This window comes from Lutra lutra, chromosome 8, assembly GCF_902655055.1.
Source record: "Lutra lutra chromosome 8, mLutLut1.2, whole genome shotgun sequence".
NCBI lineage: Eukaryota > Metazoa > Chordata > Mammalia > Carnivora > Mustelidae > Lutra > Lutra lutra.
Window position 1 is genome coordinate 89,827,574 of NC_062285.1, and position 17,944 is coordinate 89,845,517.

General features: G+C 41.9%; 1 protein-coding gene and 1 pseudogene across 3 annotated transcripts in view; one reads left to right on the forward strand and one right to left on the reverse strand.

Moving 5' to 3' along the window:
• On the reverse strand, positions 1–7,473 carry LOC125106960 (60S ribosomal protein L37-like; annotated as a pseudogene).
• YBX3 (Y-box binding protein 3) overlaps positions 7,234–17,944 on the forward strand; it is a 25,938-nt gene continuing 15,227 nt past the window's right edge. Inside the window, exons 1-4 of one of the 3 annotated variants that reach the window (XM_047740836.1) lie at positions 7,234–7,733; positions 11,809–11,872; positions 12,906–12,939; positions 15,570–15,659. In XM_047740836.1, coding sequence (XP_047596792.1) covers positions 7,472–7,733; positions 11,809–11,872; positions 12,906–12,939; positions 15,570–15,659 — 450 coding nt within the window. In that variant the 5' untranslated portion in view covers positions 7,234–7,471. The remainder of the gene's footprint in view (positions 7,734–11,808; positions 11,873–12,905; positions 12,940–15,569; positions 15,660–17,944) is intronic. The other 2 variants (XM_047740835.1, XM_047740837.1) reach the window with 2 other exon arrangements.

Below are 17,944 nucleotides of genomic sequence, written 5' to 3' on the forward strand. Positions count from 1 at the left end.
TTAAGATGAACTGGATGCTGCGACAGCTGGCCTCTTGGTTTTGGGTGTTGTTCCTTCATGGAATTCAGGCCTGAATCTGTGGTATACAATTTTTAGGTGCCTCACCCCAATGGCCAAATGGTATTTTAGCTTTGGCACTCCAGTTACCCTTTCTCTTTCACTTGTCAGCATAGCCGCATGTGCCTGTGGTGACTTCTAAAGGTGACAGGCCTTAGATCCACAGTGGCGACACAGCGAGGGCATCTTATTGTGATGCTTTCTAAATGATGAAGTCCCCTTCGTCCTCTCATTTCTGCTGCTGAGAGCAAAGACTAAGATCGCTCCACCTCTAACAATGAAACTACTCTCTTATGCGTCGCCTCTTTTCAAGTTAAATGGTATAATAAGTCAAAGAGAAGAAAAAACTGCCTTGTTAAGAGTCAAGAGGTTGAAAACCACTGTCAGCTGTCTAACCAGGAATGCAAATAAAGGAAAGACTATTTTACTAAAAGAATTTTTGAAAATATATTTCATGTCTCACAAAAACAGCAGTAGGTGGATGTGTTTCTGGGAATTTGCAACAAGCTTGTATGTAATTGTAAATTGTAGTAAAATACAATCTAGTTAGGACACAGGTAACCCATCATAATACTGATTTTTGTTCAAACTTGATGGTGACAAAATGACTTTCAGTTATCTGTGTTTGGGGAGGTTCTAAAGACAATGTTTGTGAGCAGGAAGTTGGTGGTGGAATAGTCTTGACTTATTGTGAAAGGCCAGCAGGATGTGTTTAACTGGGATTCTATTACCAGGATTTGATAGGAGCGGGAGTCTGCTCTGGGGCGTGATGCGCACTTTACTCATCACTTGACTCTTCCTTATAGCTCAGATTCAAATTCCCCAACATCCTATATTTAGACCAACAGTGACAGGTGCAAAGAATTCAGGTGAAGGCAGAATAAAAAGAAGAGGACTAGATGGGGCACCTGGCTGTTTCAGTTGGGAGAGCATGTAACTCTTGATCTTGGGGTTGGGAGTTTGAGCCCCACACTGGGTATAGAGATTACTTGGGGGAAAAAAAAAAGGACTACAAATAGTTTTCTCAGAGTGCAGTAAGATTTCTAGAGATCTAAACACTTGAAAGAGCTAGATATTACTCTCTTTGTTTAGTTGTAAAAAAGTGTAAAAATAAGTACACATTCATATTATACTAGCAAATATTGCTACTTTATACTGAGTTTTTTCTTCAACGTTGTGAACTCATCATATGGAAGTCAAAAGTCTGATGGTACTTAATTAATATTAATCTTTCTCTCTTGCGGTTTTATTAGGAGCTACTTTTTTTTCCTTACCCTTACAAGTTTTCTCATTCTCAGTTTCTATTCCAAAGTTCCCATATTCAGGGACTATCACAATCAAATTGAACAAGTGTCTCCAAAACCAAAATAGATCACTACAGGAAGCAGTTACAGTCGCTAATAGAGTCTGACTGAGAGGAAGAGTTCATATTAAAGAGGAGAAAAGAAAGAATTTTGAAGAGCAAAAATTGAGGAAGAGATCTATTGGATGCTTTCCCTCTTCTCTTTTCTGGTTGAGGATTTATTTCCCAGAATTATCATATCTACCAAGAAAGGAAGAAAGGAAGGAAGAAAGAAAGAGAAAGGAAGGAAGGAAGGAGGAGAGGAAGGAAGGAAGGGAGAAAGGAGAAAGAAAGGAAGGAAAGAAGGAAGGGAGGAAGGAGGAAGGATGGGAGGGAAAGAAAAAAGAAAAACCCATAAGGCATTAGATTTCCCAGAGTTAGGATTAGGTATCCAATTAGATTTAATTTTTGAACAGGAACAAGTAAAGATATAAATGAAAGTACTGAAGAAGATGAAAAGGAATAGGGAAAGTGGATTAGAACAGGAAAAAAAAAAGTAATCTGTGTAGAAAGAGACAGAAAAAAGCTTTTTCAGGAAGAGAAGAATTATGCATTGTTTTAGAGAGTCAGTTCCAAAAGCTATAAACTGAAATTGCACACAGCTGTTTGGTTTCCTCTCCAGGGGTCCTGGAAAGATGAATATCTTCTAGTGGCCAGAGAGCCTTGCACAGTTGATTCTTTCTCTCTCTCTCTTTTTAAAGTAAGCTCCAAACCCAATGTGGGGCCTGTACGCACAATGGGAAGATCCAGAATTGTACGCTTTACTGACTGAGCCAGCCAGGTGCCCCATCAGTTGATTCTATTTCTGAGGTGAGTTCAGAGTATTTACAGATTTCTGTGTGTTTCTTACATTCTACCAGATTCCAATTCTTATATGCTTAATCAAAGAGAAGTTGGGGCGCCTGGCTGGCTCAGTGGGTTAAAGCTTCTGCCTTCAGCTCAGATCATGATCCCAGGGTGCTGGGATCGAGCCCCCCATCTGGCTCTCTGCTCCGCAGGGAGCCTGCTTCCCTTCCTCTCTCTGCCTGCCTCTCTGCCTGTTTGTGATCTCTGTCTGTCAAAGTCAGTGACACTGTCATACCACTATTCAGAATCATGGAATTATGATTCATGTAAGTTCTTTGGGTATTACATCATAGCGAAACTCATGTGAGCCTGACACCTAAACTTATCTTAATGGGTTACCACAGACGGATGTGTTGTTCAGATTTCAAGGCTAGGACATTTTCACAATGGGCTTGTGGAGAATTACTCAGGCTAAACTTCTGCTTGTCTAGGAGCACTTGGCTGGCTCAGTTGCAAGAACATGTGACTTTTGAGTTCAGGGTTGTGAGTTTGAGCCCCATGTTGGATGTAGACATTAGTTTAAAAAAAAGAAAGAAAAAAAGAAAAAAAAGCTTAAAAAATTAAACTTCTTCTTGCCTAGAATATTTGTACAGCTCTGTGGTAGCCACTAGCCTCACTGAGCACTTTAAATGTGGCAAGTCCAAACTGAGAGGTGCTGTAAGTTTAAAACACATATCAGAGTTTAAAAACAGTATCCAAAGAAAAAAAATGTAAAATAGATAATTAATAACTTTATATTGTTTATGTGTTGAAATGATAATACATATTTTGGATATATCAGGTTAAGGAAAATGTATTAAAATCAGTTTAATCTGTTTCTTTTTACTTGATTATTGTGGCTGGCAGAAATTTTAAAATTACACATATGTCTCATACTTGGCACTCAAGTTATTTTTCAGTTATGCAGCTCCTTTAATACAGGGAATATTCTGGTCTTGATTTGCATGATATCTTTAGCACCTAATGTGAATGGCCAATAAATGTGTTGAAGGCATTATTAGTGAGTGCCAAACAGAGACTTATAGTCAAGCTATCTCCTCCTCTGGAAGGAGAAGAACATTGCTGAAGACCATGACTAATCTTTTGCTCTCTTATTTCTGTATTTTTTATTCCAAAAAGACCATTTCCCCCCCTCGGTTGTTTTAAGCATCCATCAGGTTTAGAAGAGCACTGTTTTTTAATCTCAGATATGCTAATATATCAGTGGTTACATACTTTAAAGCTCTAGTTCTCTGAATGGCTTAAACTCTCCTTAATCTCTGTGAGTCAACTGTATTTTCCTCCCTAGGGTGATATGCTGGATAGTCTCTGGGCAATTCAGCATCACCCTTAGCCTCTTCAAAGGCAGTACTGTATTTCCCAGAAGTTCCTTCCCTGTATGGTTCCAGGTTGGAATCTATCAATGAGACTAGTTCAAGATTTAGTTCAAGATCTAGAAGGCAGAATAGAAGGATGTCATTGTTTTCCAGTTAGTTACAGGAAGATCCATGGACAGACAGAGGTTCAAAGCTGCTTACAGATAAACTTCTTGAGGAACTCTAGTATCTACATTGCTGATTAAGGTAGCTGGTATAGGGTGGACACGTGTGGACACACGTAAGCTAAGGATGTATAGACCTAAGGGGCTTCTTTCTTGCCGGGGCCCTTTCAAGACTATGAGAGTAATTTTGTGTTCATTATTTTTTTCTTAAAGAGAGGTTTCTAAATTGCATAAGCTGTAAGTCTTCCCCAACCCAACTGTAGTCTTGAGTGGTTGAGAGTCTCCTACTAGAGATCTTATAACTCTAGTGGCATTGGGAGGGTTCCCAAGAACCACTGGCTTTGGGGCTGATTTGTTATCTTCAGTGGAGCTTCTTGGATTTTCTCTCCAAGGGATTTCCCCCCAACCCTCCAGTTCTTGTGGAAGTTGTGGAAGCTCCAAGTCTCTTCATCCTAGGAACAGAATGGCTTTTATTTTCATCATTGAGTCAGTCATTGCTTAAAAATGTTTGCGGCCAACAATCAGATTACAATTCGTTTTTTGTATAGTCCACTTAATCTCAAATTTAAGAAGTGACATTTTCTTTTCTTTCTTTCTTCTTCTTTTTTTTTTCAGAAATGACATTTTCTTATAAAGGGAATGATAGTGAAAAAAATTATTTAACATCACATTAAAATACCAACCAAACAAACAAATAAAACTTTAGTGCAAACTTCATTTTGGTCCACAGTGGAGTCTCATAATGTAGCATTTTGTCTGTTAGATAGTGTATGCTTAGTAACTACGTGCTAAGTGAGTGTGTGAATTAATGAGTGAGTGAAGGACCGGAAGACTTTACGTGCATCTGTATCCAAGTTGCTCTCTAGTTATGATAATTAAAACAACATAGCTCTTGGGGTGTCTGGGTGCCTCAGTCGGTTAAACGTCCAACTCTTGATTTTTGCTCTGGTCGTGATCTCAGTCAGGGTCATGAGATAGAGCCCCAATTTGGGATCTGTGCTCAGCATGGAGTGTGCTTGAGATTCTCTCTCTCCCTCTTCCCCTCCTCCTCCTGCTTTTGCATGCTCTCTCTCTCTAAAATAAATAAATAAAAATCTTAAAAAACAAAACAAAACACCATAGGTCTTGTTTATTCTAAATAATCCTCTCTAGATTTACTTAGCACAATACCAAGAATTACCAGCTGCTCACTGCTTTTTTTTGGATGCAAATGATGAGTAGTTTTGGGAGCCATTCCAGCACAAAATTCAAGGAAATCCCAGGATGCATCTGTAAGTATTTTAGGATCTTCCAGAGGTTGGAAACTCCATCTGTTAACTAGGAATTATTTTCCAAGGGTGAATATATATACAGGTTTCTCCGCTATTGTTATGTAGAGTGTTTCCATGAGCCGGAAATGGCATAAAAATACAATTACCATTTATTTATATGAAAAAATTCTTGAGCATTCCCAGACCCAAAAAATAACCTCTCTTGGGCTTTTATGATACCTTAGGACACATCTTGCTAACAGATGCACAAAATAAATCAAGAAAGAACACAGATGCTCACAGACACAGTTCAAGGCTATGGCAGCTTTATTCTGAGATGTTGAGTGTGGCTCCTGGGGAAAGAGCTTGGCAGGGCCATCCTCACTGCTCCGGGTGCACACTGCTCTGTGATGACTTGGCCACAAAACGAATGTAGAACGCTATCTTCGATTTTTGCCTTTTTTTTTTTTTTTTTTTAATAGAAGCAAAATCCTCTTTGGATTTCTTTCTGTTAGTTGAAAACTGGTACTAAATAGAGGTCTTTTGTGAAAGTGAAATGGCTTAATGTGAATTTTTGAAAGGCGGGGCATACGTGCATATATTTTTAAAAAGGGCTTGACTATGAGAATGGGGTTTGAAGAGTTCAAGCCCTCTCTTTTCTTGCGATCCAATTCTACATGGTAAACAGCATTGATAATAACTTTGTTGGCTAAGAAAGTCAATGGCCAGTCTTTGCCAGAATCAATCATGCTTATGTAAAGACTAAAATCTTTAAAATTAAGAGATACTTTAATCATGCTAAGTGTTTGACCAGGATTTTAAAAAACGCCCACAATTAACATTACCACATACTCCATATTGAAGTCAAGCTAAAATATGAATCTGACATTTAGGTGTTAATTATTTTGAAAACATATAAGTACATGGGAAAGTTAAAAAAAATTCCACATTTTGCTATTTTTTCTAAGAATTTATTTTCTTTAATTTGTATTTTTTCATGAATGGAGGAAGGAAGTAATAAAACTATAGTTAACACACTTGATAACGAGTGTGTTGATAAGTTTGAAAAATTTTGGTCTTTTTGCTCATTTGTTTTCATTTAGTAAACATTTACTGTGTTCTAGCTCTCTGCTAGCTAGGTACTGTGTTAGCCAGTAGGGATACAATGGTGAATTACACTTGATAGCACCCTCTTGATGTAGCCACAAAACAGACAATTCCAGGGGAAAACAATAGGTAAATGATTCCGGACACTATGAAATGAAGAAAATTAGCTTTTGTTGGACAAAAGCAGCAGTTAACATATGATGATCTGACACTGGAGTTAACGTATGATAATCTCATCTCCTTTCTATAGTGCCTTGGAGAAACTTTAAAAGGAGGAAACACCCTCTGTGACACTGCACACCTAGCCTAAGTGAACTCTCTCAATAAACAGCACCACTAGAATTTTTACCTAGGGTTGCCGGGATCCTATAGGCAAAGAACGCCAAATACTCCTACTAAATTCCAAATAGGCGCTGGGAACAGGTAATAAAATAGTCCCTCTGGCCACGCGTTTAGCATCACCCAGTGCATTCTCTAAAGGCCATGTGGACCCTACAAACTGGGAAGGGTGCTTTGTTTCTCTGTACCCCTCATCCCTGAAGCTAAGAGGGCTCAGCTGCTTCAGCTTTCACCAGCAAGAGATGCAACCCGAGCAGAAGGTAGGATGTGAATTTATTCTCTAACGTTTGCACTTCAGTTTCCTTACTTGTGGGTTATAGATAAAATTATCCGTAAGTTATCGCTTAGGAATAAGCAGCTAAGTAGAGTTATGATTGTTTCATTCCTAAGTGCTGTGTCAGAAATAGTTTCTGGTACTTCATAAACGCTGGATGAATAAATAGAAAGGGTTTAAAAAAAAAAGGGTATGGGGCAGAGAAGCGCCGCGTAATTCGGAGCCCCTATTTTACTTCGCCCACAGGTCAGTTTCAGGTGTCTAGATGTCGCGAGGAAGGAGCCCCGAGGCCCCGCTCCAACAAAGGGCCAGCAGCGCATGGTCCTCAGCTAACCCCAGGCTGCCGTGCGAAGCTTACCCCGGCTTTCCTCGCCTCTCCAACGCGGCCCCTGCGCTCCTGTCCCGGGCGGATTGGTGGCCGGCAAAGGGCACCGGGCGCCTTTAAATGCTAATGAGCGTCGTGCCCAACTCCGAAGCCAACTTTCCCCACCCTCTTCCCTCGCCCGCCCTTCCCTCCCGGGCCCGCGCGCCGCCTAGAAAAACTTGTGCGGGGCCATTTTTGGGGCAGTAAGATCGAGCGAGGAGCCCAAGACCGAGCGCGCAGCCCGAGAGCTCGAGCCGCCTCCGCCGCGAGACCCCACCTCGGCCGCCGCCGCCTGCGCCGCGAGATCCGCACCGGCCTCTCCGAGAGCGAGCCCCGGCCGCCGCGACCACCAGCCGCGCTAACCGCCGACCAACCGCCACCGAGGTGCCCGAGTGAGAGCAGAGGAGGCGGCATGAGCGAGGCGGGCGAGGCCACCACCACCACCAGCACCGCCACCCTCCCGCAGGCTCCGGCGGAGGCGGCCGCCGCGGGCCCCCAGGACCCCGCGCCCAAGAGCCCGGTGGGCAGCGGCACGTCCCAGGCCGCGGCCCCAGCGCCCGCCGCCCTTGTCGCAGGAAACCCCGGTGGGGACGCGGCCCCCGCAGCCACGGGCACCGCGGCCCCCGCCTCTTCAGCCCCCGCGGGCGGCGAAGACGCGGAGAAAAAAGTTCTCGGTGAGTCAGGCGGCGGAGGGTGGGGGCTGCTCCGAGTGGGGGGCCGGCGGCCGCGGGCGGCTGCGCACGTGCGGGCAGCTCCCGGCTGCATTTGCCAGCAGGGCGGCAGAGTGACAGTCGCGGTGCCCGGCGCCGGTGGCCGAAGCCCGCCCGCTCTGCAGAGGCTCCCGGGTGAGCGCGCGGCGCCCTGCGCTCCAGTGTGCCCTGTGCGCGCCTCTCCCGGTCCCCGGCCAGCAGGTTGGGGGCTTCACTTTTGTCACCTAGGCGCGGGCACTGTCACACATTCCCGCAGTGGCGAATATCTCGGTCCAAAGAGGAAAGGAGCGACGGTCTGGGAAGGGGGTACCCAGGGTAGGGATGGATGTGGATGTAAGGGAGGGACAGACACGTGGGACGGGGACTGTGGAGCCCTTGCTTGGGATCTGGGTGAGGTGAGGATTTCCCTCGGGGAAAAGTGGAGGAGAGGAGCACAGGGAGGGCAAGGTGGAGAGGCTTCTTGCTGAGAAGGCTCAGGTGTCTGTCCCGGATGCCCTTCCCACATGGGCACGGGAAAGACGCCATGCTTCTGGCGGCCACATGCCGGCTCGGAGGTGTTGCAATCCTCTCCGGGAAACTTGGGTCTTGATCCCACGTCCTCCCTCTGCCGCCGCTGCAAAAAAAACCATTCCGTGTTTGCCAGTCGCTTACGCGTTTCTGCTCCCCGACTGTGGGAATGCGCTTGGGGCAGCAGCTGAAAAAAACTTCCGTCGATAGGGTGGGTATGACGTTTGTTCAGAATTTCCTTATCTATCTAGGGACTTGTAACTTAGCAAAACAGATGGGAAGATGAGACGTTCGGGTTGGTGGGGCACAGCAGTGGAAAGGGTTTGTGCGGTCATTGTTGGTTTTGTCGCTTATTCAGCCTTCTGGAGGCTGAACGAACTCCCAGTGCAAGGCTTAAGCAGGTGGGTGGTGAATAAACTGAAGGGTGTGTGCTTATGTCCATTCACTCTCTTTTTTAAACAGGAAAGTTAGGAGATGGTGTAGGATGCTTCAGAGCAATTTCCAGTATTTGGGGTGGGCATGTTTGATCTCTCTGAGCCTTGCCTACCCAATTTCCTAGGAAGAAAATGGAAGGACTAAGGTGAAGAGAGTGTAATACAATTCCATGCCCACCCCCCCGCCCCCAGGCCCATTTTCTTGTTCTTCCAGGGCTTTTACTCAGTTACTGGGGACAACATGCAAATGTAACCTGTGTAGGTTAAGAAACAAAATTGCCCTAGTTTTTGCTGGACTGAAAGTTACTCCAGTCTAGTCACTGTTGTATTGAGATATTGTTTCCACACAATGTTTCTTGGAACATTTCCATGTACAATGTCTGAGAGAGACAATCTTGGGGTTATACAAGCAGTGTTAAGGTATATTCTTAATATTCACAACTTGTTTTTTATATACAGGAACGTTTTCAGGTTTTCACTTGATCCCTGCATCCTTCTGAATCTAAACTAAACTGCTGGATTTCATATGGAAGCAGTTATCTTTAAAGATGAAAGGAACAGATAAATTAATTATTTTTTCTTAACCACCAACTGCTGTTAAGCCTCTACCACATCCCAGGTGATCATTCTGGAGGTTTTTCATGTTTCCATTGTAACTCCAACTCTTAAAATGAAGAACAGCCTTCTGCATGACATTTCAACACTGTTTGTCCCTGTCCAGTGTGTTCTGCCATCTCCTCTTCCTTTGCCAGGCAAACACATGGGTGCCTAAAATGTGCCAGGCACAGTGCTGACTGAAATGGAATTCTGGTTTGGCTTCTCTCATTCTACTTCCTGCATACAGTCTTTAACCTTCAGTGGATAGCCAGCCATAGGCCAGAAAAGTAGTTTGCCTGAGTGAAAGAAAACTAATAAATATCCTGGAAGCCATATGGTCTTCCTCTGTACATGCCCCCCTCCCTGCCTTCCCTCTTTGGGTATGTGAAGTGAGTTTATGGTTATAAAGCAAGAGGTGTACGTGGATGTTGGATCCCATGATGTTGGGAGTATTTGTGGAATTAGGACATTTTAAAAAACTACTTTGAGTAGGTAAAAATGGCCTTCAGCCTGGATTGAAGTTAGATTTGAAAATTCATCTTTTTTCCCATAAACATTGCCTTTCTAATCAAGATCATTCCTTTGACAGTGTTAGACATTAAATACGAAAATGAACCAAATAGTTCCTGTCTTTATGTTTTTCAGGTCATTAATTTTTGGGCAAATGAAAGGAGGCACAAAAAGCCTATTATTCAAATAATGTGTAACTTAAAAGCACATGATTTATCAAAAATGAGCCTCTTCTGTGTACAGTTAGATCTAATACTTTTTTTTTTCTTTGACCTGTTGCTCTAATTAGAATGGCCTAAAACTGAAGATTCCAATGGTTTAAATCTCTGCATTGGAGACATCTTGTTACTTGGGCATAGAGCTGGAGATTTCTCATCAGTGGTGGGCTGAATGACTTTGGAGGCATAATGAGTTTTTTTTCTTTTCTTTTTTCTTTCTTTCTTTCTTGGAGCATAATGAGTTTTTTTTTTTTTTTTTCTTTTTCTTTCTTTCTTGGAGGCATAATGAGTTTTTCCTTTCTTTTTTTTTTTTTTCTTTCTTTCTTTTTTTTACAAAGAGAGCTAACATACTTCTTTAGGCATATCAATATAGCAAAACTGGACAGCATTTGCCCACAACAAAGCAGCACTAATTACTATTTTAGTCTTGAATTTAAAAACGGAATCCTTATTGTTATCCTTGGAAGTTATCACTTTGTATCTCAGTGTAGATTGTTGTTACTTCATTCTCTACTAAACTTTTTTTTTTTTTTAAACCATACTCTTATTGTCATGTTTCCTGTTTCATTGAGTCTTGATAACTGCTCTATGTATTTCCTGAACGTAGGCGTTTCCTAGACATTCTGAATTTAGCATTCACAGTTGATTCAAAGGAGTCTTCTCAAATCGTGCTTGATGGCTGACAGATGAATCTCTGAAGGACAAGTTATATGACCATAGTATTTGTTTAGATTCTCTTGAATTCCTTTGAAGTCTGGTGTTGTACAGAAGTTGTCCTCATGATGGAAAGTGGAGGTAAACAGGTTAAAGAGGGGGATTTTGTAAAAAATGCTGAGTTTGACTCTCACCAACTGCAGAGAGTGGGGTAAACAATGAAACAGAAGCCCAAATTCATCACTCTGGTTTGGAAAGGCCTGTTACATCATGTCTCAGGGTGGTGAGGACAGACTGGGATTGAGACAGCATCGGTTCTATTATTACTCTTGACTCCTCTGATAGGCTCCTAGCTGGCAACTACACAAGATACTTTATATTTTTGTAGATTAGCCACAAAACAGTAGCTTTGTAGGGGCTACCGGATTTACTTACTCAAGTTTGCTTTATATGTCAAAGCTTTATATGTCAAAATGTGAAAGTGCTGTGTTGGGGTCATTGGTACTTACTTAACCTTGTTCATCCGTTTGCCTTATCTTTCATTGTGACCTTCTTTTGCACTTAGAAAATTTTTTCAGCATTGGGGCGCCTGGGTGGCTCAGTGGGTTAAAGCCTCTGCCTTCGGCTTGGGTCATGATCTCAGGGTACTGGGATTGAGCCCCTGCATCAGGCTCTCTGCTCTGCGGGGAGCCTGCTTCTTCCCTCTCACTCTGCCTGCCTCTCTGCCTACTTGTGATCTCTCTCTGTCAAATAAATAAATAAAATCCTTAAAAAAATTTTTTTTCAGCATTAAAACTTGGATCTTAAAGAGTATTTTTTGTTTTTTCCTTAAATAATGTTTCCTAGTTTTAATTACTACAGAATTGTATAGACTTATGACCACTCTTTATGACTTTACTGAAAAGTTTAACAAGGAAGAGAGGTTCAGTCTTCTTAAAAGTGTTTTCCTATGGTAGCTTCCCTTGCTCCATTTTCTTTTCCAAATATATATTAGATTTAAGCCTTTAATGGTTTCCTCAGGTATGTTTAGGCTTTATATAATGCTATCAAGACCTTAGTGATATGAGCTTTATCTCTTTGTAGGTCAGATACTAATTTATCTGCTTAATCTTATTTTAGCCACCAAAGTCCTTGGCACTGTCAAATGGTTCAACGTCAGAAATGGATATGGATTTATAAATCGGTATGTGTGTATATCTCCGTACATGTTTTAAATGCATGTTTACTATATGGCACCAGGAGTTTATAAATCTTTATCATACTTTTTAAAAGGCTTATGTAAGTTTGTTTTGTTTTATTTTTAACTGATGTCTGGAGTAAGTTTTAAGATTTGTAAGTACTGTCAACATTTTCATTTGTAAGCTACTGGTATTGAATATTAATTAAAATACATTTCCAGAATACTGATAAGTAACGTTTTATAAATTCAGTCATTAAAAAAGGTGAGGGAGATAAATGAGAAACAGGAAGGGACTTAGGATAATTGGGACCATATCCATAACTTCACAAATGGAGAAATGGAGTCTTAGACTGGTTAAGCAACTTTCCTAAGGTCACACAACTAGTGAGTAATTGAGCTGGATCTGTAACTCAGGTCTGGCCTGAGTCCTGTGTAGAAAGTGTAGTGTTTTCTTTAAGTGATGGTAGCTTCTAACCACATAAAATCGAGAACACAGCTGTAGGCTGTTGGGAGTCTGAGGCTATTTTACATGATATTGTCATTTTTCTTTGTCCCTGCCCCTGCCCTTAAAAAATTCCTTAATTTCTTCCTTATCTGATTTGGTGGGGTGGGGGGGTGAATTAAGGCAGGAAGGATGGAGGGGTGCTGTTTTAGGTTTCAGTGTAAGGAGAGCCTAGTTCACAGCTGTGCCCTGTCCTTTTAACTGTCTTACTTTGCTTTACTGGGAGGGACATCGCAGGCTCTGATTACATTCCACGTGATTTAGGATGAGATGAAAGGGAAGGGATGTTTCTGTAGAATCTGCACATTTGGATCTAAGCACTATGGTAGTATGGAGGAGTAAGACAGGTATCTTGCAGGTTTGAAAGTTTTTCACAAGGGCTGATTCCAGGCATCTGAGTTAAGTTGAGAGATTAAACAAATATTTATGTTGTCTTTTTGAAGTCTTGGAATCTAAGCCCATAAAAACATCTGTTCTTTTAAGTATTTCCATATACCTAGTACTTTTATTTGTGAATTTTTTGTCTCCCAACAGAAATGACACCAAAGAAGATGTATTTGTACATCAGGTAAGAGGAATAATAAATGTTACATTTGCTGTGTGAGGAGAGGGGTGTCTGTGATCTGCCCTTGTCTTTTTTCCAAAATGAAGTCCTATAAACTATTATTCTACTCTAAACTCTTACTGTGACTTTTATTTTTTTCAAGGGAGCTCATTTCCACGTTTTTAAGATGGCAGGTAAACTCTTCTATCCCCGATATTAACCGTTTTAGTTTTTTATGTTTGCAGTAATATTCAAATGGAGTAATAATCAGTGAAGACCAGTTTCTAATTTTAAAACCTTTGAGGCCTTAACAAAATTTTGTTTCCATGTTAGCATCTTATTTTGCTGACTTTGTGGTTCCTCGGTGTTTGGCTGGAACTGATCTGACTTTTGCCTGGGTGGGTCTTGGTTAAAGCCCTTCTACCAGAGGAACTCTGACTTGAGGTAAATAAAAGCACAGTGAAGCAGATGGTTAGAGTGTGTGTATCCAAGACATGAGAAAACTCCCCAGTTCCCAGGATAGTCCTCACTCCTGTTAAAATGAGGCATGGTTGGGGCGCCTGGGTGGCTCAGTGGGTTAAAACCTCTGTCTTCAGCTCTGGTCCTGATCCCAGGGTCCTGGGATCAAGCCCTGCATCGGGCTCTCTGCTCAGCAGGTAGCCTGCTTCCTCCCTCTCTCTGCCTGCCTCTCTGCCTACTTGTGATCTCTCTCTGTCAAATAAATAAAATCTTTAAAAAAAAAATGAGGCATGGTTAGCACATCTCCAGGTCAAAAGGTCCACATTCCCTTGGATTCAAAGGAAATGTAGAAAACGGGTAAAATATGGGAACCGCAGGCTTCTCTGCTACTGGATCTTTGTCTCTCTCTACATTCCTGGCCTGGGATGCTATTTATTTCATCATGTATCCTGGACTTGTTTTATAATGTTGGTTCAAAGAAGATATGCCTCCCCTTATTCTTTTTTATATTTAGTTTCAGTGACTTGTCTCAAATATGTGGGAGCTCTTAGCATATAACAGGAAGGTATAGAGCCAGGTACTAGCACATTGACCTGCAGGGCTGTCAAGCAGCTGGTTTTCCTGTTTTGTTTCCCTTCTGTTTGGTGCTGTCCGGTGGCTTTGAGGTGGGTGTGGTGACAGGAGCTGGGGATATCTAAGATTAAGCTCTCTAGTTGTGGTTTCTCTTGTTTACATTTCTGCTTGACTGGATATGTATCAGTCGTACCTAGATAAGGTGAATAGATTTTGTTGTTGTTGAGATACAGTGACTTTTGAAGTCATAACAGACTGAAAGTATTGCTTTTAATACCTAGAAGCTAATAAATAGACTTTTTGGGTAAAGAACTCTTGTGTCTGGTGACTGCTGTAGTAAAAGGACCTCCCATGTTTCTGTACTGGTGGCCAGCATCACTAGCCTGCAAGCATATGACCTGATTCCAGCCCCCATGAGGTTGTGTGTGAGTCACCTCGATGTGTTGAGGCCTGCCCAGTTTAACAGGAAAAAGGGAAGGAGCCGGCAGGGAGGGGCTGTTTTTGGAATGGCTGAATGTTCTAACCGCGGGTGCATGTATCCTGTCCTGAGCTGCCTTTCTTCCTCTGTGGGTGAGGTCTCTGCCCTATTGGCTCATTTTTTTCCCTCCTCCCTCCCACTCGAGTAAGGGAAGGGCTGGATTACACATGCCTAATCGCTTTATAAAATAAGGTTGACCTAGTTCCACAGAAACTCTGAGCCCCTTAACTATTTAGAGATACCAGCTAAAGAAATGGAAATTCATTGCAGAATTGTTCTCTCCCTTCCACTGACCTGAGATAGGGAGAAAGGGAGGACTTTAATAGGCAGGGTGTCTCCCTGCCACATAACAGCTTCATGAACCTTTTAATGCATCATCAGGGAATATGTGTATAGGGATGAGTGAGAGATGAATGGTGTGATGGGGAAAATATTGAATAATATCATACAGTACAGGGATATGCATTCCACCACCCACTCCCCCTATACTTTCCCCACCAGGCTGTATCTTTAGGTCTTCTGCTAAATCACTAACCAGCTTGTGTTTTCTTATCCATAAAGTGGCGGGGAGTGGGGGTGGGAAGAGGCCAGATTATGATGATCAGTAATGTTTCATTCTTGAGATAATTTTGTGTATTCTGTCAGAAAATGATCCCTCTGGCATTTTTAAATTCCTTTTTTCTATTCTTCATCATCCCTCCTCTCTTCATATGTTTTACAGTTCCTCTTGAAGTTAGCAGTATCTCTTGTCTGTAGAAACCTCTCTACCTGAAATATGTATTTGTGTGTTTCCTTAAGATTTCATCACGGCATTTCCCCCCCGCCCCACCCACTGATGGATGTTCAATCTGAATCTTAGATGCTTAATAGTTTGAGGGTAACTAATAGTATCCAATATCACGATCGGGTTGTAACAGAAGTGTGTGGTAACTAAACACTCTGTTTAATCCATCTATCAAGAAAAATTTCAGAAGATAGCATGAATCCAGAAAATAATGTGTAACATAGTTTTGTTTTGGAGATCCAGGTTAGTGGGAGAATAATTTTAAAAAGTAATTAATAATACACACAGTAAACTTGGAAGATGAAATCTGTGGCCAGTATTGATATATACTTCATTTAGAATTTTCTGTTCTCTTGACAGACTGCCATCAAGAAGAATAACCCACGGAAATATCTGCGCAGTGTAGGCGATGGAGAGACTGTAGAGTTTGATGTGGTTGAAGGAGAGAAGGTGAGAAAATATTGTGGCTGGGTATCAGTGTGTAGGCCTGTGCTTTTCTTGCATAATAAATGGTGCCTCAGCTCCTTTTGAATTAACATTCCTTTGGATTTTTGACAGGAAGAAGTGACTTTTAAGTAGAAAAAAAATTTTTTTTTAAGATTTTATTTATTTGACAGAGATCACAAGTAGGCAGAGGCAGGCAGAGAGAAGGGGTGGGGGATGCAGGCTCCCTGCTGAGCAGAGAGCCCAATGCGGGGCTCAATCCCAGGACCCTGAGATCATGACCTGAGCTGAAGGCAGGGGCTTAATCCACTGAGCCAACCAGGTGCCCCTAAGTAGAAAATTTTTGATTATTGAATGTCATTATAAATGTTCTTTGACTTGTTATAAAAGGGCATTTTAATTTCTCATTTAATAAATGATGAACCCTGTTCAATTATGGAGGGAGAAGCTAATTTTTCAAAATTTAAAGGAAATATTTTGTTTTGCTACCCAATATATACTCAAGTGTAGATTAAAATTTAACTTTAATCTCTGTACCCAACATGGGCTCAAACTGACAGCCCCAAGATCAAGAGTTGCATGCTTTACCAGCAGAACCAGCCAGGTACTCATAATTTTCATAGTATTCAAAATAGATAAAAGTTGCTTTGGGGAGAAAGATTTCTTTTTTATAAGTATAAAATTTCCATGCTCTGATTTATAAACACTTCTGCACAAATAATACACATTAAAGAATGCTTTATCCTCAATAAAAGAAGATTCAAAAAATTATTTTAAAGATTTATTTATTTGAGGGGCGCCTGGGTGGCTCAGTGGGTTAAAGCCTCTGCCTTCAGCTCAGGTCATGATCCCAGGGTCCTGGGATCGAGCCCCGCATTGGGCTCTCTGCTCAGCGGGGAGCCTGCTTCCTCCTCTCTCTCTCCTGCCTGCCTCTCTGCCTACTTGTGATCTCTGTCTGTCAAATTAAAAAAAAAAAAAAAAAAAAAAAAAAAGATAAAGATTTATTTATTTGAGAGAGAGTGTGCGTGTGCACACACAGAGGGAGAGGGAGAAGCAGACTCCTAGCTGAGCAGGGAGCCTGATAGGGAGTTCGATCCTAGGACCCTGGGATCAGATCATGACCTGAGCCAAAGGCAGACACTTAAGTGGCTGAGCCACCCCAGCACCCCAAGAAGATTCAAATTTTTAAAAAAGATTTCTTTATTTATTTGAGAGAAAGAGAGAGCATGTGCATGCACACACCTGGGGCTGGGGGCAGGACAGGGAGGGGGAGGGAAAGAATCTCAAGCAGAGACTCCCCACTGAGTCTGGAGCCCATTGTGGAGCTAGGTCTCATAACCCTGAGAGCGTGTCCTGAGCCCAAATCAAAAGTCAGACTCTTGACCAACTGAGCCACTCAGGCACCCCAAAAAAGATACAAATTTAATGTAATCACTCTGTTTTCTCTTTGGCTTGGATTTTGGAAAGCCAGAAGCATCTTCGTAGACTGTGTAACAGCTTTGGTCAGATCAGGAGCCATATGAGAAGCTAATGGATCATCTTGAAATGTATCTACAGAACTTTTTTAATACTGTTACATATTTGTTCCAATATTAGTAATGTCCTTTATGCTTTTTTTTTTTTTTTTTTATTTAACAGAGAGAGAGAGAGAGAGATCACAAGTAGGCAGAGAGGCAGGCAGAGAGAGAGAAAGGGAAGCAGGCTCCTCTCTGAGCAGAGAGCCGGACTTGGGGCTCTATCCCAGGACCCTGAGATCCAGACCTGAGTCGAAGGCAGAGACCTTAACCCACTGAGCCACCCAGGCGCCCCTATGCTTTGTTTTTAATCAACAGTCTATTACAGATACCAGTAAAACAATCTAGAATCAGAAACATTTTAAAACCATATGTGGTATAACTGCCATGGTCGTTCGTGACAGCCGAATTAGAAACTGAGAGAATGACTAGTGAAGTACTTACTGTGCAGGTGCTCTTTCCACTTACATGCACATCATTTTGTGGTCCACATTCTTAACAGCTCTCAAACTGTTTTGCTGAAAGAGCAAAAGTTACTGCATTTAATAGAGAAATTTAAATGATTGTTTACCAATGTGATCCCTAGGTTGTCTTGCAAATATAGAGTTTCAAGTCATCCACCAGCGAATGCTGACCTGTAGTGATTTCTGTTAACCCACTGAACCCTTAAAACTTGTTGCCAGGTTATTTTACCTTGTATGTTTTCAGAACGTGAGGTTTTACAAATTGATGTAGAGAGTGCAATAGACTGTTTTGAATCTCTTGTCTGAATTTTTT